The sequence below is a fragment of the Lipotes vexillifer genome, unplaced genomic scaffold (genome assembly GCF_000442215.2).
Source record: "Lipotes vexillifer unplaced genomic scaffold, Lipotes_vexillifer_v1.1 scaffold478, whole genome shotgun sequence".
Lineage (NCBI taxonomy): Eukaryota > Metazoa > Chordata > Mammalia > Artiodactyla > Lipotidae > Lipotes > Lipotes vexillifer.
In genome coordinates, this window is record NW_006779682.1 from 1,853,718 (window position 1) to 1,881,628 (window position 27,911).

At 38.6% G+C, this 27,911-nt stretch overlaps 1 protein-coding gene across 1 annotated transcript in view; it reads left to right on the forward strand.

The window, feature by feature from the left end:
• The window catches only part of LOC103088094 (Down syndrome cell adhesion molecule-like), a 433,151-nt gene that overhangs the window by 351,553 nt on the left and 53,687 nt on the right, over window positions 1-27,911 (forward strand). The window contains exons 9-10 of the mRNA XM_007452883.1: window positions 6,100-6,396; window positions 7,149-7,424. Of these exons, the coding sequence (XP_007452945.1) occupies window positions 6,100-6,396; window positions 7,149-7,424 (573 nt within the window). The remainder of the gene's footprint in view (window positions 1-6,099; window positions 6,397-7,148; window positions 7,425-27,911) is intronic.

Consider the following 27,911-nt stretch of genomic DNA (forward strand, 5'->3'; position numbering starts at 1 on the left):
TGCTAATGATGATGCCCTGTAGTCCTCACGTAGTCACTATTTTTAGATTCTTTGTAGAAAAGGGAGAGATTACCTGTCTAGGGCTGGTTACCTTAGCAACCATCTCCTGTGACGAAGATCCATAATGATGTCGAAAGAGGTAAGGTTATCAGAGAGTGACAGCAAGGAAGATGTCAAAGACACTCAGGTCTTACTGGGAAGATAATGTCTGCTTTCATCACCAAAAAAGCCTGTTGCTTGAATAAAAAGAGGGGGCAGAGGAGCACGCTGAGCCTACTTACGGATTTATTTGTTGCATGTCAGGTACCATTTGGGACAAGAAGCTTCACTTTATTTTTTCTTGTCTGAAAGATGATAATGCTAATGTCACCAAAGAGAGCGGAAATGGAATTACAAATACATTAGCTAGTAACTGCCTTAAAATGGTGTCTAACTAGTATCCTTGTTACGACGTAACCTCCTGTAACAGCTATGGATTAACATGGATTATAGAAACTCACAATACTGTGAACTAAGAATGGCCATTGACATAATGTAGAATCTTGGAATATTTCCTATGAGGACAAAGAAACTGAAATGGAAGTTTAAAGAAACTGGAATCTAATAATTATAGGTTCAAGATCAGACCAGAACACCTGGAAAATGGAATCATAAAGAAGTATAAGAACAAGTCCTATTTCTGGAAATGATGGAGTAGCAGGTATCAGACTAACCTGCAAGAAGATGAAAATTTTGAACTTTGGGAAAAGCAAAATTGTTTGCAGACACTGGGGAAACACCCAGAAGTGGGCAGAAAGAATTTCACCCTTGAAAGAAGGGGAAAATATTAGGTGATTTCTACACTAATACCACATTTCCCCTGAGGATATTTTCCAGGGCTGGTGGGATGGGAAGGTGGGGAAACTAGAACACAAAAAGAAATGCAAAAACTACAGTCTTAACGAGATTGAAATGAATTTTTTTGACTTATTCTTTTCAACATTTTAAAAAAACTATCAATATACATGTCTATATACATCAAAAATAGTCTTTAAAAGTTAGGGCAAAATAAAGATATTTTCAATAAACAAAAGCTTGAAGAATGTTATGCCAGAAGACCTACCTGCACACCAAGAAATGGTAAATGAAGTCATTCATGGTGAAGAAAATGACCTAAAATGGAAACTCAGATCTATAACATGAGAGTATGAGAAATGACAAATATGTTAGTAAACATTTAGCAAAATTGTTTTCTCTCTTTTAATTTCTTTAAACAGCAATTGACAAATTAAACAACTACGCAATTACAATATTGTGTTATAGAGTTTATAACATAAATAGATAGAGTAACACAGTGGACAGAATATAAATTAAATTCTTTGAAATCATTTGTTGCAAAGTTCCTCCATTTCACATGAAGAATGATAATTTTAACTTTTAGTAGATGTGATTAAAATTATATGTACATATACATATGTATAAATTTGCATGTACACATTAATGTTAATATATGTATAAATATGTATGAAAATGGAAAGGCAAATATGGAATGAGAGAAAATATTTAACACAGACATTTATATATAATGTATAACATATATACATATGTCTGACAAACATTATATGTAATTTATATGAGATATCTGACATATACACGTAAAAGTAAACTTGTACTGACTTATATATGTGTATGTATATACCTTGTATCCAGTATATATGTATATATTATATATATACTTGTATTCAGTAGACATAAAGAACTCCTACAAATCAATAACAAAGGCAAATAGTCTAACACAAAAATGGAAAAAAGATTTGAGCAGACATTTTAAGAAAGGAAATACACAAATGACCAAAAAGGACAGGAAAACAACATCACTTCCATGGTATTTGTCAAAAACACAAAACTTGTATCTAATCACCAGGAAATATCAAACTGAATTTGAGCAACTGGCTACAAAGTAACTTCAAACATGTCAAAGTCAAGAAGCGCAACAGAGACTGAGGAATGTTGCAGATCAAAAGCGACTAAAGACAGATTCTAGGTCCGTCCACCTCACTACAAATAACTCAATTTCGTTTCTTTTTATGGCTGAGTAATATTCCATTGTATATATGTGCCACATCTTCTTTATCCGTTCGTCTGTTGATGGGCATTCAGGTTGCTTCCATGTCCTGGCTATTATAAATAGTGCTGCAATGAACATTATGGTACATGTCTTTTTGAATTATGGTTTTCTCAGGGTAAGGGCAGGAATAAAGGCATAGACATAGAGAATGGACTTGAGGACATGGCGGGGAGGGGGAAGCTGGGGTGAAGTGCGAGTAGCATCAACATATACACACTACCAAATGTAAAATAGTTAGCTAATGGTAAGCAGCAGCATAGCACAGGGAGATCAACTCAGTGCTTTGCGAACACCTAGAGGGGTGGGGTAGGGAGGGCAGTAGGGAGACGCAAGAGGGAGGGGATATGGTGATATATGTATGCATATGGCTGATTCACTTTGTTGTACAACAGAAACTAACACAGTATTGTGAAGCAATTATACTCCAATAAAGATCTATTTAAAAAAAAGAGAGAGAGAGAGACTAAGGAGCCACAACAAATAAATGTAATGTGTGAAACTGATGGAACTTGGGAAGATAGCTATAAGGGACATTATTGGTCAATCGGCAGACTTTGCATTAGATAACAGTACCATTCCAAAGTTACATTTCCTAATTTTGCTGACTGTCCCGTGGTTATGACAGGTTACATGAGTGTGTAAAGAGGGCACACTCAAACATGGGTTTGAAACCAAGAACAGGCAAAAGTAATGCATAGTGATAGAAATCAGAATGTGATCAGCTGTGGTGGGTGAAGATTGAAAGAACCCCTAGCAACTTTGTGGGGTGATGGAAATGGTTTTTATCTTGATCGTTGTGTGGTTACGCAGGTATATATATTTAACAAAATTCATTCTGTTTGTAAGCTTAAGATCTATACATTTAACTGTAAGTAAATTTTATCTAAAAAATAAAAGTGTAACTGAAGAAAACTTTCCTAAATAGATAAAAAAAAAACAAAGGCTTGAGATTTCAGTGCTTAGTGTAAAAATCAGTGGAAAGAAATTCACAGCTAAACACATCCTGACAAATACATTGAACTGTAAGGTCAAATAAAATAACCTGAACATTCCCAAGCACGAGCAACTGGTTATATACAGAGAGTGATGGTCAGCATCCCATGTAACTTCTCTGTAAATTCAATGTTGAAGTCATGTCTGCAGTGTTCTACGGGCAAAAGCACAGGCTCTTTATTTTAATATTTTGAAGTTACTTTTGTCATCTTTGGTAGCAAAAGAAAGATGTTTGCAAATCCAAGGACCTTGAAGTATGCTACTTATGAATGCATCTGGGGAGAAAAAAAATACTTGAAGGCCTTCTCCAGCCTCAAAACATTGAGCTGGAATGAAGAAGTTAAGATTCAGGAATTTGCAAATGAAGAGATGTTAGGAGGCTCTAGGGAAGCCACGTGGCTCAGGCCACAGAAATAGGCTTCAGGCTTTTGTGGTGATGAATAACTCTTTCTTCAGGGATAGTTGAAAATGTTAACACTTACCCTTCTGTGATGGAATTGCAAGATAGCCTCAGTTTTATTTCCAGTTTTTCTTTGGTCTATATATACGTTCAAATTTTTCAACAATGAATACATATAATTATTATGATTAAAATTAAAAACTAAAAAAAAATCTGTTCATCATTATCTTTCACTATGATGTTGCGGTCCAGGAGCCACACACCTGGAGTCGAGTTCCCCGGTAAATGCGACCCGTGTCCCAACCAAGGACACCCGAGAATCACCAACACCAAGCAGAAAGATTAGCAAAGGATTTATACAAGTACAAGTATAGAAGCTTACACAAACTGTCCGGACAGGGTCCCACTCGGAGAGAAGTGAGTGAGACCCCGACTAACAGTCGGGCGAGGCCTTTATACCCTTCACAGGATGGGAAGTTCCCAAGGCAGGAGGGAGCTGTTTAATTTTGAATCAGCCAATCAGGATCCCGGTTCTTCCTGCCCCAAGGAAGCAAGTTTCTTACAGAAGCCAAAATGTGCTGTTAGCCCTGAAGCTGTTCTTCCGTTTCTTTCATCACAATGGTTAAACCCTTGAAATTAGCACCAAAAAAATTTTTTTAATATCTCCTCCAGCAAGGTTTATTACCAGACTCAGAAATCCTGTTGCATGTGATCACAATCATGTCAAAATGACCTATCTACGCCTAGAAAAAAAAAGTGTCACTATGTTGATTTATAGTGCCTGCGGCTGGTAGACCCACTGGTAACTTTTCCTTCTTTTGACTTTCATACATTTTTCTCTCTCTCTTTTCTTTAAAGGAAGCCCATATATATATACATATATATATATATATACACATATATATAAAGAAAAATGTATTTGTGATTACTACCATATAACAGGCAGATAATCAATATATGTAATAGAAAAATAATGGAATATGAAAATTTGATCTTTGTCAAAAATAATGGAAATAGCTATGGAAACTTTCCTTAAGATTAATCTCCTTGTTTGCCTGGGACAGTCTTGACTTGTGCCTGTTCTCCTGGTATCTGTTTGTTTTTTTGTTTTTGTTTTTTTTGCGATACGCGGGCCTCTCACTGTTGTGGCCTCTCCCATTGCGGAGCACAGGCTCCGGATGCGCAGGCTCAGCGGCCATGGCTCACGGGCCCAGCCGCTCCGCGGCATGTGGGATCTTCCCAGACCAGGGCACGAACCCGTGTCCCCTGCATCGGCAGGCGGGCTCTCAACCACTGCGCCACTAGGGAAGCCCTCCTGGTATCTGTTTTATTCTCAAAAGTATTCCAGGTTAGATGATAAATTAATGGCCACCCTACTTAAGATACTTATGGAATCTAAAATATGACATAAATGAACTTATCTGTGAAACAGAAACAGACTCACAGACTTAGAGAACAGACTCGTGGTTGCCAAGGGGGAGGGGCGTGGGGGGAGGATGTATTGGGAGTTTGGGGTTAGCAGATGCCCACTATTATATAGAGAATGGATAAACTGTACGGTCCTGCTATGGAGCACAGGGAACTATATTCAGTATCTTGTGATAAACCATAATGGAAAAGAGTATGAAAATGAACCTATATATGTGTATAACCGAATAACTTTGCCTACAGCAGAAATGAACACATTATAAATCAACTATACTTCAATAAAATAAATTTTAAAAAAAGAAAGAAAAGGTACTTATGGAGATATTTAATAATACTGAAAGGGTCAAATTTATTTAGCTTCTACCATTATCAAGGCCTTCATGAAAATTCACATGCAGCTATTTGTCATTCAAACTATAAAACATGATTTCTTAGGAGAAAATTATAAAGATGAGATAATCAATCTCTTAGTTCCTTTTTCCTCTAAACAATTCCCCAGTTGAGGGACTTCCCTGGTGGTCCAGTGGTAAAGAATCCGCCTTCCAATGCAGGGGGACGTGGGTTCGATCCCTGGTCGGGGAGCTGAGATCCCACATGCCGCGGGGCAACTAAGCCCGTGTACCACAACTACTGAGCCTGAGTGCCACAACTAGAGAGAAGCCCGCACACCGCAGTGAAAGATCCCGCGTGCTGCAACTAAGACCCGAAGCAGCCAAAAAATAAATAAATTTCAAAAAATAAATAAAAAACGATTCCTCACTTGAGCAATCCCTAATTAAGTTGGGGGGAGTAGAAAGCTAAAGTGACCATTGGAAGTGTGTGGATTTCCTCTATGTTTATAACTTTGGGTGGGGATATACCAGTTTTGAATTATAAACTTCTTGGGAGATGACATTTTTTACCATGAACATCTGAGTTGCATTATCATTCTTCTTGTTATGACTTCCTCAAGAAATATATAAGAAAATTATTAAAGCTTGCTAATGCTGCGTTTACTTATTTGGAAAATGAAATTTTGTCCTGATTGGAACTTAGCTTTATCAGTAAAACCAGACTTTTGAGCCGTGTCTGAGAAGCAGTACGTGCACATCCTAATCATTAAATAGAAGTTCTCGGAAGTTGTTTAATTATTTGTATGTGCCACTTCCTTCCATGATTTGTCTTCCTGCAGATGGAACTCCCAAAATTATTTCTGCCTTTAGTGAAAAAGTGGTGAGTCCAGCAGAGCCTGTCTCCCTCATGTGCAACGTGAAGGGAACACCGTTGCCCACGATCACGTGGACCCTGGACGATGACCCCATCCTCAAGGGCGGCAGTCACCGCATCAGCCAGATGATCACCTCCGAGGGCAACGTGGTCAGCTACCTGAACATCTCCAGCTCTCAGGTCCGGGACGCGGGAGTCTACCGCTGCACTGCCAACAACTCGGCGGGAGTCGTCCTGTACCAGGCTCGAATAAACGTAAGAGGTGCTTGTCAAATCAGCTCCTCAAAAAACACACATAACTCATTGTAGTGGAGAAGGTTTCTGCATGCACCGAGCCGAGTCTTGGAACGCCAAAAACGGATTAACTGTCGCTTCCCATTTCCTACCCTCTGCTTCCTACTCAGGAGTGGCAGTGATTGGGTTACTGGTGGAGATGGCATTTTGGTTTCTTTAGTCAGCGTGTTCTCTTGTTTTATTCTTAGACTTGTCCACTGGAGCTTTCCTTTCCTGGTTTATGCTGTGCATGCATGCTCTTTTCTTCCTCCTCTTCCATTCTGCTGTGTCCATGGTAACCCTTCACGTACCTGGTATTTAACTGACATTCACAGTGCAACATGGCATAACTTCCATCTTCATAACCTAGTGTACAGAGAGAGTTAAACAACTGAATGGCTACCAGAGTTTTCACCAAAAGAGCATGACTGTTCAGTGCAGCTAGTTACCTTTTATTGATTAAATTGCCTTTTGTCCTATAATTCAAAACATCTTAACAGAAGTAGTTGATAATTAAAGTATTTAACACTCACTCAATTCATTTGAAAGTAACGAAATTAAAAGGAAAAAAAAGAACCTTCTTGTTAGAAAATACCAAATGCAGAAAAAAATGTGCTTAACTGAAACAGATGTCCTTACGTGAAACTAATCTACATTTTTAACTCAAGGAAAAGTGTACCCATTTCCACACATAAGAGGTACCCTTAAATTATTTTCAAGAGTTTCTCTGTGTCTCTCCAGGGCCTGCAAGCATTCGACCGATGAAAAATATCACAGCAATAGCAGGACGGGACACATACATTCACTGTCGTGTGATTGGCTATCCATATTACTCCATCAAATGGTACAAGAACTCTAATCTGCTTCCTTTTAACCACCGCCAAGTGGCATTTGAGAACAATGGCACGCTAAAACTCTCGGATGTGCAAAAGGAAGTTGACGAGGGGGAGTACACCTGCAACGTGCTGGTTCAACCCCAGCTCTCCACCAGCCAGAGCGTCCACGTGACGGTCAAAGGTAAGGCTGTCCCTCGGTCCCCACACAGCTCACCATGACTAAACTCAACTGTTTCACCAGACCAACCGTTAGGAGTGGGGTAATCTCAAAATCTGCGTATTCAGAATAGGACAGTTACAAAGACTGAAGAATGATAAGGTCCATTGGATGTTCTAATCTCTTTACCACTGCATCTTCACCAGAGTGATGGATGATGTAGTCTTCTTTTCACATGAACTTTTGGCTTGGTTTTCCAGGGGATTTGTGTTTTTATAAAATCATAGAAAAAAAGAAACATATCATTGACTTGGTTATCTAGTTGTCTGACAGATTGTTTTAAAACACATAGCTTTGTTTTCCTAAAACCTCCTAAAAGTGAGTTCTTTTAGAAGCCAACTAGAAGACATTTTCTGTAATGGATGAGGACTTCAAACAAAATAGATGAGCAGGTCAAAGCAACAACATAGGAATGCTATGTTTAAAGGACTCCACAGAAAATTTTCCTGCCTTTTAAATTATTCTTGACGTCATGACGTGGACTGTCATGGACTCTAACTGTCAAGATGAGTTTTGGAGATCATGCAGCTCAACACCAATCTCCTTGTCAGTAAAGACCTATAAAGTGACAAGGCTCCCCCAGGGACATACAGCTTTGTAGTGTGGCAGACCCTTAGGGGAACCCGTTTCTTCCATTTCCCAATCCAGTTTCCTCAAGTGAACATAAAATGAAAATTTTCAGTTATGTAAATAATTGCAGGAAACAGGTCATGGAAATAGCTCTAATGCACCATGAAGTAACACCAAAAATATGTGGAAACGGCCTCCTGCCCTGCTAAGCTGCCTGCCTGAGCTACACGGTTATCTCCCTAGGTACCAATAATTGTCTTTAATGTCCTGGTTACAAAGCTGCATAGGTTTTCCATGGTGTTCCCCAACCATCTTTTCTCACAAATCCTGTTAGTTTACCTGTTTAGGGACACCTATAAATACACACACACACACACACACACACACACACACACATGCACACACACACAATGTATTGTATTATGTAGTATATGTTAGGTAACATGTATTATGTATTACATATTACATACACCTGCATATAACTTTGAATTTTTTAAATAACCACATATCTTAAGAATTTTCTCAAATCATTAGAAATTCTTAGTAAGCCAGATTGCTGCATAAAACTTCATTTTGTGATTGTATTTATTTCTTTTACTATGATGGATGGAATATCTACCCTATGCCCGGTAGGTCAATACCTCAGAAAATAAGTTCTACTTGATGACAAAGAATTTTCCCTAGAAGAAACCAACCCCAGGGATAAAAAGAAGCCAAGCAAAGACCATCGGTTGGGAGGGTGGGAGTGGGCACCAGATGGAAGGAGGCTGTCAGGTGTGGCAATCAGATCAGAGAGGCAGAAAGCAGAATGCCCTCCAGATGCAAGATGATATTAAAACCAAAGAGATCTATAAAACTTATAACAGCCAAATGATCAGAGATAGAGACGTGCCCGGCATTCTCTAATGACAGCTTTCCAGATGACAGATTAAATGTCTCCATGGACCCCACCATGTGAGAGTATCACACACTAAGAAAAATTTGATTCGAAAGACTTTAAACAATGGGTTTACCAAGAAGCTGGGAATACAAAACTTGCTAAAGAAATCTATATTCCACTGCTGTGCATTCATTGTAAGTTAATTTTTTGTGCACATGCCTGGGCAGAGGAGAGAGTATATACTTTTTGTTAATCGTTGCTTCAAAACATGCTTTCTTTTGTTTTAAGGAGCAATGTCTAAACTAAATATAAATACAGTTGGCTATTAATACTACAGTATATTCCACCTTACTTTTATTGAATTTTATCTTTTGGGGTAGACAAATGAAACTGCAGATACTGCAGGCTGAGTGGATAGGGTTAAGCCTGCTTAAACCTGTGTAGGGCTTCCCAGGTGAAAAATAATAAATTCTGGACTCCTATATGTCAACCTAGGGCATACTTTTTGGAGGTAGTCATATTCACGTGCATTGCACTCTAGCAAAGATATTTAGAGTAATTCGATTTAAGATACCACTTGCATTTCTTGCTTAAAATGACATCTAACTGTCAACATACAGTAACAGTTATACACCATTAACGATCTTAGCCTTTCCTCAGATGTCAGTAGAAAGTCGTAACCATGTAACTTCTGAGAATTTAAATTTGAATTTTAAAATGTTTTGAAATGAAATATATAAGTTAAATCACACTCCAGTGGCCAGGTTTGTAGCCCATCAAAGCTTTTTAAAAAATTAATAACCTTTACTATTTTCAATTATGATAAGGATTACGATAAGGGAGAGATAAGACATCAACTGAATTACAGGAAAAGACTGAAATTTTTGACTCTCCCTGTGGAGCAGGATTGGAAGACAGTCTTCCTTATTTTATTTATATATATTCAGCTCCATTACCTTTGCGGTTAGTGAATACTGTATTCAGATCATTTTAGAAGAGCAAATACAATAACTCAAAAGTTGGCTTCATTTGGAAGTGGGCCCGCTTGTTTCCATTAATAATGCTGCAAACTGTAAAACTAAACCATTTTTATCTTGTTTCCAGGAGGTTTTTCTTTAACACTAGAGTGGTGTGTGTGTGTGTGTGTGTGTGTGTGTGTGCGCGTGTGTGTGTGCACGTGTGCATGCATGTGTGTGTGTGTTTGTGTGTGTGTAGATGACATTTGGAAACAATACTGCTTTTCAGTCATGTCTTTTTTGCTTCTTTTTTCCCCCTTCACTTATTTTGTATCATATGACTTGGGAAATTTTTAAAATATCAAAGATTGATATAAATAACATTTTGATCATTAGCAGTGCCTGAAACTTAAGAAGTTCTAAACTATATTAACGAGAAGTGCAATTTTGCTTCCTTCAAACATGTAGGGAGAAATGAAAGTCAAAATCCCTTTTTTCACTTCATTTCAATTTAACAAGCAGTGTTACATTTAACACAGTTCAGAGCTCTTCCTGCCTCATTTTAGGTGCCACATTGAACTTGAACAGTGCCCAGTTGAGTGTTCTAATTGCTAGGGACCAACACAGCCAGGAAAGTTAATTGGCTGCTAGATAAAAATGTCACCTTCTATTTGTATTTATATAAAACTTTGTCATTTACAGAACACTTTCATAATTGTAATCTTAATTAATATGCACAGTGAGTCTGTAATGTAGATAAAGCATCACCAGCGAAACAGAATAAGAGAGAGCAGGAGACCTGCTCAGTGTTGTCCAGTAATATCTCCAGGACTCAAATACACATCTTTGCTTTCCAGTACCACCCCACAGTGTGTTTTTGAAAAGTAATTCACATTGCAGTGGGAAGCCAGGATTCAAGTGAGGAGAAATTAACTCAAAGTACCTGGGAAGAAAGCTGTTTAAAAAATCAAGAAAGGAGATTATCTTAGAAGTAAGGGTATGAGCTATTGAGTGCCTAACGTAAGAGAGAGGGAGAATTAGTTAAATTGAAAAGAGGAAAAGGAAGGAATGGATTTGGTGAGTGAGCATGGGTAAGAACCAGAGGACTCCAGAAGTTCTAGTCTGGATAATGGAAAGTCCAAGAGTGAGAACCTAAAATATCTTATGAACAGTAGGCTTAGTATCATGTGTCTGTGGACCACCATTCTGGATTCAGACCAGGGGAACTTTGATATAAGAATTTGGGGAGTGGGCTGAAATTAGTAGAGAGCAATGGTTGAAATTGTAACTTGGCAAGTGTGTCTAAGAAGCATCAAGCTTTTGGAACTGTATTTTATGAGTTGTTTTAATTAACGTTTGCCAGCTTGTTGTATTTTTTAGATTCCACGTATAAGTGATATCATACAGTATTTGTCTTTCTCTGTCTGACTTACTTCACTTAGAGTAATGCCATCCAAGTCTATCCATGCTGCTGCAAATGGCAAGGGGTCATTCTTTTTTATGGCCGAGTAGTATTCCATTGTGTGTGTATATATATATATATATATATATATATATATATATATATATATATATATATAACATCTTTCATCTGTTGATGGACACTTAGGTTGCTTCCTTGTCTTGACAATTGTAAATAACACTGTGAACATTGGGGTGCATATATCTGTTTGAATTAGTGTTTTTGTTTTTTTCAGATATATACCTAGGAGTGGAATTGCTGGGTCATATGGTGGTTCTATTTTTAGTTTTTTGAGAAAAAAACTACAATAAACTAGTGAGTAAAATAAAAAAGAAGCAGACTCACAGATATAGAGAAGAAACTAGTGTTTACCAGTGGGGAGAGGGGAGGGGGGAGGGGCAATTTAGGGGATTTTTAAAAAAGATTATTATGGGATTATATGAAATCATGTGTGTGAAACTTATAAAGCATTATAAAATTTAAAGAATCTTTTATTCGATAAAAAAGTTAAAAAATTTATATTTGTCAATAATGAGGTGAGATGGTGATGCTAGAAAGGAAATAAAAGCAGTGACAAAATTCACTCTTTCATATTTCATTTCATTTTCTAAATGTAGCACTTCCCAGTTCTAATTCGAGACAGATTTTTATTGTTTCCTGCTTCAAACTGATGGAAGAGTTAGGTGTCGTTGACAGCATTTCCGACTCATGGTCGTGACCCTTTGTGTTCTGCAGCCTAACTGACACACTCTTCTGCACCATCCGGCAGGAAGATCCTGCTCTCACTGCAGCTTTAGATCATAGGGTGCATCTCACCTTGTCTGTCATCCTAGCGGCCTCACAGAGCTACTGTTGGTGCAGCTGGGGAAATGAACACCCTGTTAAAAATGGTTCTGAGAATGCGTCTGCTTTCCTCCACCTCTCAGTGAGCGGCCAGGAACGTAGTCTTCTAATGACATCATTCTTCAAGGGCTCCTGACAAGCTAATGTCGCTTGGCCCAGGCAGAGCTGCAGCTCTGTGCACGGAAACAACCTTGGCAGTGTCACCCACTCCCACTATTGTGACTGACGTTTGCTCATTTGCTCTTCCAGCCAGAGCACCATCAGCCTCCACCAGGTTCCAAACGCAACTCTGTCAGGGACGAAGAGACTTCTCTTTATCACTTACACTTTCTCCCACTCTCCCCTCTCCAGCTACTGGAGTCATTTATAATATACTGTTCATAGAAAACATAACATTTCGAGGTTATTTTTCTCTTTTAGGTGCCTCATTAAAGTTGAGCAATGTTTAATTTAAGGTCCTATTTGCTAGGGTCTTGTGTGACCATAAATTTTAGTCATTTGCAAAATTCTTGTATTGATTTTCAACAACTACTTAGAGAGTGTACAGTTTCTATTGTGAGTACTATGGGAGAAAATAAAGCTGGTGGGGGAACATAAAGGCGATGCATTAAATGTGTAACACTTTCGTGGTAATTTATGACTTCAAACGGGAATTTAAGTTCTCTTTGTAAATGTAATATCCTAATGTGGAAAAAGAAGGCTGATTATGTGGGGATTTTTCACCATCCCTCCTTTGTAAACTACCAAAGACACACTCATGTTTAAATGTGCTTAAATGGCTGTAGTTTCTCACCTGACCTGAGGAGAGGTGCTCTCACACTTCCACAGAAGAGTAGTTCTTTACTTTGGTTAGGATGTCAAGACTGAGTTCCAAACTCAGCTGGAGCACTTGCCTTCAAACAGATTTGTCCTGGAGATAGGTTGCTTTGTTACTTTTCTTCCAATCTGGAAAATGAAGCTGGTACCTTTCTTTTTTTTTAACCTGTTTCTTGTTACATTTAAATTATTTTTTTATTTTTAAAATTAATTTCTGTTGGAGTGTAGTTGCTTTACAGTGTTGTGTTAGTTTCTGCTGTACAGCAAAGTGAATCAGCTGTGCATATACATATATCCTTTCTTTTTTGGATTTCCTTCCCATTTAGGTCACCACGGTACTTTGAGTAGAGTCGCTCATTAGTTATCTATTTTATGCATAGTATCAGTATTGTATATATGTCAATCCCAAACTCCCAATTCCTCCCACCACCTCTCTTCCCCCTTGGTATCCATACATTTGTTCTCTATGTCTGTGTCTTTATTTCTGTTTTGCAAATAAGAGAGGGTGTGGAGAAAAGGGAACCCTCACGCACTGTTGGTGGGAATGTAAATTGATACAGCCACTATGGAGAACAGTATGGAGGTTCCTTAAAAAACTAAAAATAGAACCACAGTATGACCCAGCAATTCCACTACTGGTACCTTTCTTTAAGGAAACACTATATTAATTTTATTTTTTTTACAAATAACACCTCAAATTGGTTTCCTCTAAGTAGACAAAAAGAAAAAGAACATGTATTTGATTTGCTATGAAGTCAAAGAATGCAAATTTTTATTCAGTTAAAATTAAAATTGTGGGAGAAATAAGGTTTTGCAATACTTGTTATGCATGTTAGACACAGGGACTCCAAGAAGGAGAGAATGAAGTAGAGATGAGAAAGGAAGAAAACATGACAAGAAGATTACTCACACTTTCCCTACCTGACCCATAGTCAGTCTCTCTGGATATACACACACTTGTACGTGCACACAAACACACGCAGGGGAAAAAAAAACCTTTGGTAGTGCTTAAGTGATAATGCCCTGATAATATTTTAATCAGAAAAATTTAGACTCACTAAATATGGACTAGTACAAACACAAGTAATTGTCAAAATATATAAGTTCAGCAGAATTTGTAGTTTATGCACATGCGATATATAACAAATATTTATGTTATTACATTTATTTATAAATATAAAGATATTACATTCACACATCAAGTATTTGTATGTGTTAAAATCATGTGTAAATATCTATGTGTATTATATGCAAATGTAGATGGACTTAAGTATATATAAAATAGGCCTACATATGTGTAAATAGATGATACAAGGATAGAACCTTAGGGATATAAATAAACTTGGGGTTCATCTAGACCAGCATCCCATGTGATACTCAACCTGCCCTTCGACTGTACTCAGATTTTTCCAGACTGTCTGCACGGGGTCTCTGCAGTACCCCCAGTGAGCTCTAAGCCCTTTCTGATTCTGCTTGGCCATGATGATCAGACATTTCTTCCTCCTGTTGAATATAAATCTGTCTTCTCTAATTCTTTCTCTTCTTTCTGGTCCCATTGTTTCCTCTGGGGCAGCTCAGAGGAACTCTCCCCCTTCCCCACAGAAACTACCAAATGAGGGCAACGATGAGCCCCTGCCTTCCTGACTCACCGTCTTTAACATCCTCATTCGTTCAACTGTGTGGTGTACAACAAAGCTCAGAAACTGGTTTCCTTTGTAAGGACACATGGATGTGTCCGTCTACTCTCAGAGAAACACAGCCTTCTAGGAATTGTCTAATGTCTGAAAGAGGGAAAAGAGAATATCACCTCGATCCTGAAGATAAGGCTTCTTTGTTACAACCCGAGTCCCCACTGTTGAGACGTTCCTTTGGGCTCAAGAACAAAAACCCAGGTGCTGATTGGTCAGATGGGAACTTTGTTCTGTTTTGTCAATATTTGGTTTATACCACACCTTTATCATCAGTTCATACAAATTCCCTATTTTGCTTTATCTTTTTTTTTAAACCATTCACCAATTCTGGTATTGTTCTTCCCTATTTCCGTGCCACATATTTATGTTTACTTAATATATTTATCTTTTTTAAAACTTTTTATTTTATATTGTAGTATAGCTGATTAACAATGTTGTGATAATTTCAGGCTCACAGCAAAGAGACTCATCCATACATACACATGTATCCATTCTCGCCCAGACTCCCCTCCCATCCAGGCTGCCGCATAACATTGAGCAGAGTTCCCTGTGCTGTACAGTAGGTCCTTGTTGGTTATCCATTTTAAATACAGCAGTACATGTCGATCCCAAACTCCTTAACTATCCCTTCCCCCTATCCTTCCCCCCAGTAACCATAAGTTTGCTCTCTAAATCTGTATGTTTCTGTTTTATAAATAAGTTCATTTGTATCATTTCTTTGTAGATTCCACATATAAGGGATATCACATGGTATTTCTCTTTCTCTGTATGACTAAAATTAGAGCTACCATATGACCCTGCAATCCCCCTCCTGGGCATATGTCTGGAGAAAAACATAGTCCAAAAGGATACATGCACCACAATGTTCATTGCAGCACTGTTTACAATAGCCAGGACATGGAAGCAACCTAAATGTCCACGGACAGAGGAATGGATATAGAATATGTGGTGCATATATTTATCTTAAATACGCTTTCTATGCCCTTATTAAGATAAAGATAAGATAAAACCATAAAAGTAAACACTTAGGTTGTCTCCTAGATCTTTGACTCTATATATGATGCTACAACGAATATCCTTGTAGATGTGCCTATATGTAATACTAAATATAGGATAGGAAATAGAATTGTTACATCATAGAATTTAATTTCACTAATGACTGAATAGCACTCTCCAAAATTCCTATACTAGTTTATGCCTCCACCAGCCATGTGTAGAAGGTCACAGTTCCCTATACCTTTGCCAATAATTAATATTATCTGCCCTTCTAATTTTTGCAATATAATGGATGTAATGTTTATTTTAATTTCTTCCATCACTACTGAGGTTGAGCATCTCTTTTTCTTCTTTTTAGGTATTTGGGTGTCCCATCTATGAATTTCCTTTACCCATTTTGCCATCAATCTTCCTGCTATTTCTTCCTGCTTTGCTATAGTTCTTTAATGTAAATATGAATCTCTTGTTACTTATAAATTGTTGTGAGTATATTTTCCAAGGTCTCTTGACTCTTTATCTTTGTCTTCATTGGGATCTGGTTTAAGGAGACTCTGGGCTCATGGAGGATCCATGCCTACATTTTTTTTTTTCTATATTTGCTCTACGTTTGCATTCCACTGTCCACATTTAGGTCTTCAGTCCACATTGAGGGTTGGAGATATAGTAGAAGTGGGTGTCCAATTTTTTATTTATTGATTGAGTCAGTATTCCTAATATCATTTATTAAATAACCCATGCTTTCCGCTCTTCTATGTATATCAAGATACCATGGTGGTGTGGTCAGAGGTCATTTTCGTTCTGTGAAATGTATTGAAACTTTCTTTATGGATGTTTCATATGTTTTAATAATGTCTGTTTTTTCATATATTTGTTGGGCATAGGTGTGTTAAATTAAATTTAAATTTAATAATTGTGTTATATCTCATCTCTAGCTTTGCCAATTTTTTATTCCTTTCATTGACCAGTGATCAAAGTGGGTGTTAATATTACCAAATGTAATTGATTTATCTATCTTCTGCTACAATCTCTGGTAATTTTTTGTCTTATAATATCTATTATATGATTGATAATTACTCTTCTTTCCTTCTTTGTGCCTGGTAGATCTTTTCCCATTTCTTCATCTCCTGCTTTTATGTAGCTTTTTATTCTGTGATGTTGCTTGAACCCAGTTTTTAATCCAGTGTGTGTGTGTGTGTGTGTGTGTGTGTGTGTGTGAGTGTGACTTTTGATGCATGTTTAACACATATATGTTTATTTGAATTGATTTTATATCAAAAGTTGTTTCAGTCACATTATTTTATATTTTCCGTTTACTCTCTACTTCTTGTTCTCTCTCTTAACTTGGCACTGAACAGGATCACTCAAGTATTGATAATTAGGTTTATGAAAAATCTGTTGATACTAAGTTCTCATAAATATGCCACAATCATATCTCCAAGCACATAAACGTCCTTGTACTAACTATTCAATTCAGTGAAAGAATTTGTTAATTTCTTCAAGAAAGAGCCAGTTGCTTATGATGTGTATTAATCTGGGTGTGGCAATAAAATACCTTGGTTTTGCAGACCTGAATCTTCCAAGTTGTCCACAAGTGATGAAAATACTTGGAAGATTTCACTCTGTACCTTTCTTTCAAAGAATCAGAACATGTCTACGCTGAAAGCCATCTTGTCTGAGTCTTACCAAGAGGAATTAGAGACCCCGAAAATTAAGGAGACTCATGCAGGGACACACAGTTGGCTGAAAGTGTAGAGAGGGGTCTGTATAATTAGTTTTGCATAGATCTATGCTGATGTGAATATTGGGTGGATGGAATATAGAGGGACATATATTTCATTGGTCTGTATTCATGCACTTAACAATATCCCTCCTTCATTGTATCATTAATTCAATGCCTAAAATTTGCCAAAATAATTTCACTGACTTACAGCTTTGTTGAAATATCATAGTTACCTTTTTATATCCTTGTCTTCTCTATGACGTATTTCATAAAAAAGAATACAGCCACCTGAAGTCAGTTACAGTTAATGATCAAGCTTTTAAAGAAGGATGACCTTTTCCAAGTCAAGGTCGTGAAAAATATTTCTCAAGTAAATACCTTGCTATTACTAGCAATTCTTGTAAAGAAGCTAATTGGGAAAAGAAGGTAAGCTTTAAAATGAATGCCAGCGATTTTGTGAATTTTGGCTGTCCTTGTCATTTAGCCTGGCCGTCATCACCTCTAGTTTGGGTCCCATGGCTTTGCCTGCACTAATAGTCCATAGAAATAAAAATAAAATAAGTGCAACCCATCTGGAAGAGTCTTTTCTCCACCTGGGTTAGTACAACACGAGAGCTATGTTTCATTTTCTTGATGCCATTTATGATTCAAATGGCTTTTCTTTGAGATGCAAATTAGTTTGGGTTAAATCAGAGAACTACTCAGTTTTATTACCAAGTCTCTATGTAACCATGTTATTGACCCCAACCAGGAGAAAAGTAACCGGCCTATCTATCTCCTCAGTCCAAGGTGACTCTTACTGTTAAATACAGAAATTCTCATGAATTCTGCAGGTGTTCACCATTTTTAAATGTTAAACTATTTATTTCAACGGAATATGGTTATGGCTATCAAACTCCTTGAAGAAATGTCTCATATGGTTAAAAACTAGAATCCCCTGAAAACACCACCCAATTCCTACCCCTATATCCCACTAAGGGCATCTATATAGGTGGTCCATTTTTCCTGAGAGTGCTTTGGAAGAAGATGCTGTCATGTTTCTCATGGCTCGTTTCAGTGTTTTATTTCCGAAAATTCGAAACAGTTTGTCTTTTCTTTATATCTAATATGCATCTTTCCAGCTGATGGAAACAACAGTTCCTGTTTCTCTTTATTATAATTCTACATTATGCCTTAAGGATTTTTTTTTCTTCCTAAAATGTTTTAAGTGTATTTTCTCCCATGGACTTAATTGGTATTTTAAAACATTTTTAAAGTTTCTCTTACCTTTATACTTATGTTGTCATATTTATGGCTCTGTAGTTCTTCTCATAATCTGGTCGTCCAAAACAGGCATCCTACGTAAGAACGACCTTGTTTAAAAATCTTAGTAGGAGAGTTAGCTACACTCATCTCTGATTTATTCCGAAGTTACACTATTCTTATGTCAACTGTGCTATTCTGTTGGGTTGTATTTAGCTTATGAACCCTACCTATGCTTTTGGCTTCATCTACTGGAAACCCATTACCCAGTGCATGCAGTATGTGTACGTGCTTGGGTGTGTGTGTGTGTGTGTGTGTGTGTGTGTGTGTGTGTCTGTGTGTGTGTTTGTGCATGTGTGTGTGTGTCTGTGTGTCTCTCTGTGTGTGTGTGTGTCTCTGTGTGTGTGTGTGATTAACGTTTGCCAGGTTTTCTTGTGTTTTTAAGTTGAGCCTTCTGGGATTTCTTGGGTTCTAATTCAGATATTGGCACTGAATTCTTCCTCATTTTTGTACTCTTGGACATACACTTATTGAGTTTGTGAATATGCACAGCCCCATATTAAAGATAAAGACGGAAGTTCCGTGCTGAGCACTGGCTGAGCTTAGGGCAGGTAAATGAGTAAAACAAACAAGTGAATAAACAAATACAGACTTTTTGAAGGTAATGAGCAGCATTCTTTCTTTAATTTTTATTTTATTTTATTTTTTTGCGGTACACGGGCCTCTCACTGTTGTGGCCTCTCTCGTTGCGGAACACAGGCTCCGGATGCGCAGGCTCAGCGGCCATGGCTCACGGGCCCAGCCGCTCTGCGGCATGTGGGATCTTCCCGGACCGGGGCACGAACCCGCGTCCCTTGGATTGGCAGGCTGACTCTCAACCACTGCGCCACCAGGGAAGCCCGAGCAGCATTCTTAAAATTAACTTTTCAAGCTATTTTTTTCCCTTGCTTCTGTCATCCCTTTTCTGTTCTGCAGGAGAATAGGAAAATACTGATAATCACGTACAGAGGGGTCTTACTAAAAGAGAACCCAGCACACATGATAGTTCTCCCCTGGTCACAATCCAAAATGAATAAAAGCAACATGGATGGATGGATGGATGAATGGATGGATGCAGTATACAGAGGCAGTATTAGAAACAGACCTGGTTTTGTTATGATTAGTAGATCAATTTTTTTTATTTTTGATGAGGCAAACTGCTGCAGGTTGTATTCTCCCGGGAGCAGCCTCTGAGATGGAGTTTGGTGTGCAGGATGTTTACCAGGGAGTGTCCTTGCCATCAACACGTGTGGACGAAGGGAAAGGGGGAGGGACTGGGCACAGGGAGAAGATGAGCCGGCCCATGACAGCCTCATCTGCCTCTGCAGGGGGCTCTGGAGTGTTCCTTCAGGGTTGTCCTGAGTTGGGGCAAAATTGCCGTCTTCGGTCACTCGTTGGAAGGGCCTGCACTTGGGTGAGGGGATCTCTGCAGCTGGGCCCACCTCTGAAGTAGCTGATGACTGAAGGGTGCCCCCTGAGGTCACTCGCAGAATCTGGGGCTCATGTCCTTGAAGGAGCCTGGGCCACGTGTCTTCACGTACATCAAATCCTACCGCTTACGCAGATGTTAAATAGCTATCGATGTGCATCTTAAATGCCTTCTCCTAAAAAAAAAAAAAAACAGTTTTCGTTAAATTGCTCCCACTTTCTCTAATAACGCTAGTCCAATATTTCAAATGGGAGACGAAAACTGTCACAGTGTAGGGTAGTAGCATCATTAGACTAGATGTTTTGTTACCAAAGCAATTTTTAACTCAAAGAATCCCTTTGATTCCTATGATTTCTTTAGTTTATTCAGGCCATATCGGTGCATCTACTGTTAATGAGATCAAATAATAATAGGATGGTCACCGCCAACACAGGGTTGGGGTCAGTGGGAGGACCTATAGACAAATAACTATACTGCGTGACAGGAGGTAGCAAGTCTTGATGAAAGTGGCCCAGGGTGAGAAAAAAATCATTTCAACTAGCAGTGGGAGAAGAGTGGGCAGACAAGTAAGAAAGTCACTGGTTTCAGCACAATGTCATCAAAGAAATATATGGGAGGTGTTTGGGAAGTTGGGAAGAGGGGCATCTAGCTAGTTCTGGGCATAAACTCTGGAGTGAAGAAAAAGGTTTCCAAGAGAAACTGAGTTGAGTCTCAGAGGGATTTACAGCCTGAAAAAAGTCTCCAAAGCAGGTAACAGCTGAGCTGAGTTTTCACACTTTAAGCTGGTAGGGGTGAGAATGGGCACTGCTGGGGCGGGGGACAGAAAGAGGGACAAGGTGCAGCCCTTGACATTCAGAGTCAATGTGGCTGAACCAAAGGACACTTACTGTAGGCAAATGGTGTGAGTGGGCACAGAGACAGTATCAGACAGTATCAGAGGTGCGTTCGGTGCCTCCTGCGCCATCCTAAAGGCAGCAAAGTGATAGAAGCAGAGGGAGACACTCACAAAGTGTTTTAGAAAAACTAATCTGATTGAGGTATATGAGGTGGATTATACTTCAGAAAGAAAACAAATGGGAAGACCAATTAGGACACAGTTGAAAAGTTTTAATACAAGATGATGGGAGGTATGCATATGGCTGATTCACTTTGTTGTACAACAGAAACTAACACAGTATTGTGAAGCAATTATACTCCAATAAAGATCTATTAAAAACAATAAAGATGATGGAAGAATGCTTGGGGAAAAAAAGAGCCAGATGCAAGAGGTACTGAGAGGTGGAGTAGAAAAGACATCACAACCAGTGAGAGGGGTTGGAGATAAAGAGAAATGTACAGCTAGGAATATTATACGAAATTGTGTCATATCATATCATACTATGTTATATTATAAATAACATTAATGTAATAACTTTTATTATTCTGAGCTTCTTGCAGCTGGGAGATTTTGCTAGAGAACTGAAGGAGAGGCTTAGATTAAGGGGAAACACTACACGTTTGGTTTGGGATTGGAGATGCTTCTGGGCCATCCAGATGGAGGTCTTAGCGGACAACTGAACAAGTAGGCCGGAAGCTTGAGAAGGAGTTTTGGATGAAGATGTTGATGAGGCAAACCACTGCATCGTGCTCACACCTGGCAAGGAGGCTGTAGGTGAGACCGTCAGGGAAACGTGGAGAGAGCCAGGCCAGGGCACTGAGGAACAACGTCTCCATTCGTGAGGGGCACAGAGTCTTCCTTTGAATCGCTGAACTATTTATTTAAGGTTTTCAATCTCCTTCTTACTTTGTGTGAACTTTTCAAATGGAAGAGGCGCCTACCCTCATTATCCCTTTGCTATGGGATCTATGAACTCTTATAAACTCTTATAAACCATCTGTCTAGGATTTATAAATACCCATAAGCAAGCAGAGATGGTGACAACATTTATTATTCCTGAGAATACATTACTAGTCCATAGTAATACAGAGAGATGTATAGATAATTTCTGATCACATTGATCACACAAACGTTGTGTAATTCAATTCTAATAATTGAAAAAACCTAACACCTCATTGGCTGTATTGGACCCTTTGTTGAGTAAAATGAGGACAATATTCTATGTAGAAAAAATAACATGCACTAGGAAATAATACCAGAAAGCAAAATAGTTTCCACTCACTGTAAAACTTGCAGTATAACCTGAGAAGAGATGTGTTTTATCACAGTAATATCTACAGCAGATGGTGTTCTAACAACAGTAGGACAAATATGCAGTAGGTGCTCATCTTGAGTGAGAATTGTGAAATTCGTGTATGTGATTTTGCGTGTTGTTTGTTTCACTTGTAAACAGGCCTTCAAGTCACGGCAGGTGTCTTGAACCTGGGACTTTCTGAAACTGGGGTAAAGATGTGTGATTTGTTCCCCTATTGTTTTCTGTCCATGAAGGAGGATGTTTATCACTTAGAATGTAGCCAGGGCTGAGTAATCTCGGAAATTCCAATTTACGTTTCTGCTATGACACCTGTGTCTTAAAGAGTTCTAAGCCAAACGGGGATTCTTCTCTTTACCTGAGCATGCCTTAAATAATTCACAGGTGTGAATTTCCCTAAATGCACCCAAACCGCCTACTTAAATGACTCAGCCACAGAAATTTAAGTGTGGTAATTTCAGTCTCTGGCTAAAGAAAACCTATTTAATTTTTTTACGTTTTATATGGCTTGGGTTGTTGAAAATATGCCCAGGATACAGCTCCCTAAGGGAAGTTTTAGAGATGGACCCTGAATGCCTGCCATCCTACCTATTAGACAACCTTAGAGGGTAAAGGATCTTGGAAATTATACTCTAGGAACACTTGGAGGTTTTCAGGCGGGTTTTGCATTTCAGGACACTTTGGTGATGGATATGTGGGCAATGCATTTCAGGGAGAATAAAATAATTATTATTTTGGTACAGGTGAGAGATAAGAGAGGACTCTTGGCAGTGGAAGTCGGAATGCATAGAAAGGTCCTGATTCAAAAGAGATTTAGACCAGGAAATCTTGAGGGATTTAGTGATTTATTAGGTGATACGATTGAGAACAAGACAGAAGTATGCATGCCTCTCAGTTTCTAGATTTAGTGCCCAACGACTTGGGACTTGCTTAGTCTGCTCATTCGATCACGTCATAAACTTCATGAGCCCCAAGACTACTCCGGCTGAATAGCAGCCTCACCTTTGTCCTTCCCATCTCACCATCTCATCATTGTCATGTCCTCGATGTATCTCCCTTTGTATTCATAACTTCAGGATTGTCTAATGCGCAAAATGTAGACACATGTTCATCATCACCTCTTAAAAGGTATTTTCAAAAGCTATTATGCAGTTAAGACGTACAAGGCGCCATTTATTCCACTAGTTGTGGGAAGTAAAAAAGATAAACTTGATGTATCTCCTGCCTCCTGGGTCACTCTACTTAGGAAACAGCCTCATACATAGATCACTATATTCACGTGTCATATATTTTATTATAAAATCTTGAACAGCAGGCTGTTGGGGTGGATGGAGGAAGATTTTAATTCTGTTGTGTGAACAGAATGGAGGACTATATCACCTGGGGCAGTAATCTACAATTCTGTACTCTAAAGCATACTCTAAAGTAGCAGAATTGGACAAAGAACCAATTCTATGGGTAGACAGTCCATTAAGCGATGTGCTCGACCCACAAGTCACACGTGTTCACCAGCCTCATGGTTTTTGAGCCACAGCTTGTATTTGGATGGACGGTACAGAGGCCTGAGCCTACGCAAGTTCTAGGCATCCCTGATGGGCATACGGATTCTAAAATGGGTGTGTAATTGGGACTGAACTCTGAGAGATCAGCCATGGGATTTGCATTCCCACAATGGGCAGGATTAGGAGATGCAATTTTTGGAGACTTTATGAAACATGTAAGATGTTATAAAAAGAAAATGTCTTAAAGGATGGGAAGAAAGGGCTTGTTAAACAGAATGGAGAAAAGGAGCTAGAAAGATGAAAATAACCACAGCCTTGACTCAGAATACTTTGGCTTGAGGCAGGCTCCCTGAGCAGCCTGATACCAAAAGCTGTCAACCTGAGACTTTTGTATGGAGACTCATGGAGTTAAATTACCACTGGACGTGAAATGACAAAATGTTGGAATTGATGAAATTATATATGGCAATGGAAATAGAGCCTTATATGTCTCAACATGCATGCAATGTATTTGATTTTCCCAGTGAATTATGGGCCTTGGGACAAAAGAAAAAAAGTTAAGAAGAGGAAAGGTAGAAGGATGCTAAACTGAGATACTTCTAGGTACCACCTGGGCTCTGGGGCTGGCATGTTACATAAAGCCCTCTCCTGACACTCATGAATTGTGTCACTGTCACCATTTTACACATGAAGAAATGGAATCATAGAGTTTAAAAAAACTGGATCGAGATAACATTGCTAACTACTCAAGACTGGCCAACACACAACTATGTTTGTTTCAGTATGTCTTACTCCACTCTGGGTGAGGGGGAAAGTAAAACTTGTTTTGTCCCCTGTGAAAAAGAATATACAGTTAGTTAATTTTTGAGGGACAAGACACAGAAATGCATTAGCCTCATTTAATGTTCTTGTTAAGGTTTAGAAAGAATAAGAATCTAAACTAACATTTGACAGTATTCAAGGGCTCTGCACTGCCTCAGAGAAAGGAACCCCCAGCATTATGTAGAATAAAATACACAAGCCTGGTAAGAAGTGACATTTAGCAGATATTTATATAATTTATGAAGGACGGTTACGTGGAAACCTGCCACAGGTCGCATTCAGGATTTCTGCTCCTGTATTGTTACAAGGTTTTACTGTCAATAAGATTCAGAGAATTTACCTTAAAAGGTGACATAATGACTCAGACACAATAAGCAATGCGCCTCAACCAGGTGATTTGGCTTCACCAAAATCATTACAAGAGTTTTTGAATCACTTGGTTTACTTTTTGCCTCTAATTTTATATCTTATACATGTAAAATATAAGATTCTGGACCCCTTAAAATATTTTTAAGCATTTTGTACAGCAGACTTGTGTTTCGCGGTTGAAGCAAGGGAGACAACATATGTAGTAAGAAGTGACATGACACACAGGTCTTTTAATTTGTGTTAAAAAAATAAAGTGCATCCCAATGTAGTGTGGCAGGCAAAATAAGAAGTTACAAACCTGACTTTGACATAATTCTGGGAAAATGACTTTTCCCTCTAACTAAATTCTTCCTTTCATCATGAAAATTTTATTTTAACTATCTTGGATAGTTTCTGTTTATAAATACATTTAAAAATATTTTAAATATTATCTTTTTCCCCTGTAATATATTAACAATAACTTATGAGTCAGAGTCTTAATTATGCACTATGATATTGTGTTAATTGCAAAAAAGCTGGCTATTATGAGCAGTGTGCCCCAGCAAAAAATGTCCCCAGATGCTGTGTGTGTTGCATTGTATCTACTCTTTATAGTTTATGCTTCGTTTCTCCCCACCTTTACCTTACCAATTGTGGCTTCTTACTGAGCCCTCAACAATATGTCTGAATTCTCAGTGTCTGGTTTAGACCAAGAAAGGAGATAATAAGGGTGCCACAGAAGTTTAAAATACGATGTTCAGAGAGAGGGATTATCCTTTGAGTGACATGAGTGAGGGTTAGTGCCTGGACTTTCTGACCTTTGTTTTCACTGGTTTGGAATCTTCATTTCCAGCAGTGTCACTTTATACCTAAACATTTTGAAATTTACTTCTTTAACTATAATTATACTTCTTACAGTTCTATAAACCAGTGAATTACATATATTTTAGAATTATGGAAAGCATGAATTTTTAGAAATTGATTCACCTGTAGCTACTTCTTGCCTCTGTTCTTCAGAAATAATATGCATATGCCCTTTCTCTGTCCTATAACTTTCTTCTGCTATAAAAAGACACTCTTGTATTTAATAATTATTAACGGACTACAGCCCATATTGTTTTCTTATTAAATAGATAGGTCAGAGGTGCTACATCTTATCTTTCTTTCTTTAAATTTATTTATCTTTATTTTTGGCTGCGATGGCTCTTCGTTGCTGCTCGTGGGCTCTTCTCTAGTTGCAGCGAGCAGGGGCTACTCTTCCTTGCGGTGCACGGGCTTCTCATTGCGGTGGCTTCTCTTGTTGCGTAGCACAGGCTCTAGAGCACAGGCTCAGCAGTTGTGGCACACGGGCTTAGTTGTTCCATGGCATGTGGGATCTTCCCGGACCAGGGCTCCAACCTGTGTCCCCTGCATTGGCAGGCGGATTGCTAACCCCTGACCCACGAGGGAAGCCCTTATTTTTCTTTCTTGATCTGGGGCTTAGAAAGTAAGTCCTTATATATTTCTTCTCCGTATTGTAACTAATAAGGGAAATGGAGTCCTTTCCCTTTCCCACTAATGTTTCATTTAACTGTTCTGTTTTTTTCCTCATATTAAAGGCTTATGAAATAGAATCAGTGCTAAGAAACCAATTCAGGTGCATGTGAAAGTCTGTGACCCCTGTGCTCATTCACTGCTCACAGCAGCCCCCCTCATTTTACAAATAAGGAAACTGAGGCACGTAGGGGTGCTAATGACTTTAGTTAGTAGCACAACTGAACTTAAACCCAGGTAGTCTGGCTCCAAAGTTCTTATCTTACAAAAATGATCTGCAATTCAGATAAAAAGCACCAAGCCAACAATGGGTGCTTAGGCTTGTCTGAGTAGACTCAAAATTAGGTTTCTCTGTGTAAGTAAACCAAAGAAGAGGAAACATAGTTACTTTTTATTTTTAAAATATCAACTTATTAAGTGTTAATACTTAATATGCAGTAAACATTCGTAACACTTGGGGCAAGATTTAGAGAAATACAAGCACTTTTGCTACAACTTGGCACTTTCCCTGCCTAATGACAAACAACTATGAACAAACACAGTGTAATCCAACTTGATCTATGCAGGGTATAGGCTGTCAATATTTATTAAGCATAAGAATGTCTCCTCATAGCAGAAAAAAAGTTACAGGATAGAGAAAGGGCTCTACTTTTCAAGAACAGAGGCAAGAATTAGCTACAGAGTGATCAGAATTTAAAAAGAAAACAGAAACAAAATTCATACTATCCACATTTCTAAAATATCACTAACTCATTGGTTATAAGCACCAGGTAGAACCTCATCCTGAGATCTTTTTCTCTTAGCGTCAGATCAACTTGTTGCAGACCCAAAGTTCTAACTTTACATTGAGGATCCACAGCAGTTTTTTTTTTTTTTTTTTTTTTTTTTTTTAGACCAGAAAAAAAGGTAGGTGCTGCCAGGTTGTGAAGGGCTTTTTGTTTGTTTGTTTGTTTTGTTTTGTTTTGTTTTTTGCTGTATGCAGGCCTCTCACTGTTGTGGCCTCTCCCGTTGCGGAGCACAGGCTCCGGACGCGCAGGCTCAGCGGCCATGGCTCATGGGCCCAGCTGCTCCGCGGCATGTGGGATCTTCCCAGACCAGGGCACGAACCCGTGTCCCCTGCATCGGCAGGCGGACTCTCAACCACTGCGCCACCTGGGAAGCCCTCCACAGCAGTTTTGACATTGAATATGCTTGTCTGTACTTTCAGCTGTTTCCTTGCTTGCTTGTTTGTTTGTTTCTCTCGTAAAACCTAACTTGAGTCACCTGCTTACTAACTCTGACTAATTTGCAATTTGGCTAATGACTAACTTGCAATTCTAACTTCCAACTTCTTTTGAAAGCATACAGGAGTAGTAATAATAATATTAAATTACAGAAAACCACTGCTATACTTTGTTGACATCTGCTGCCTAT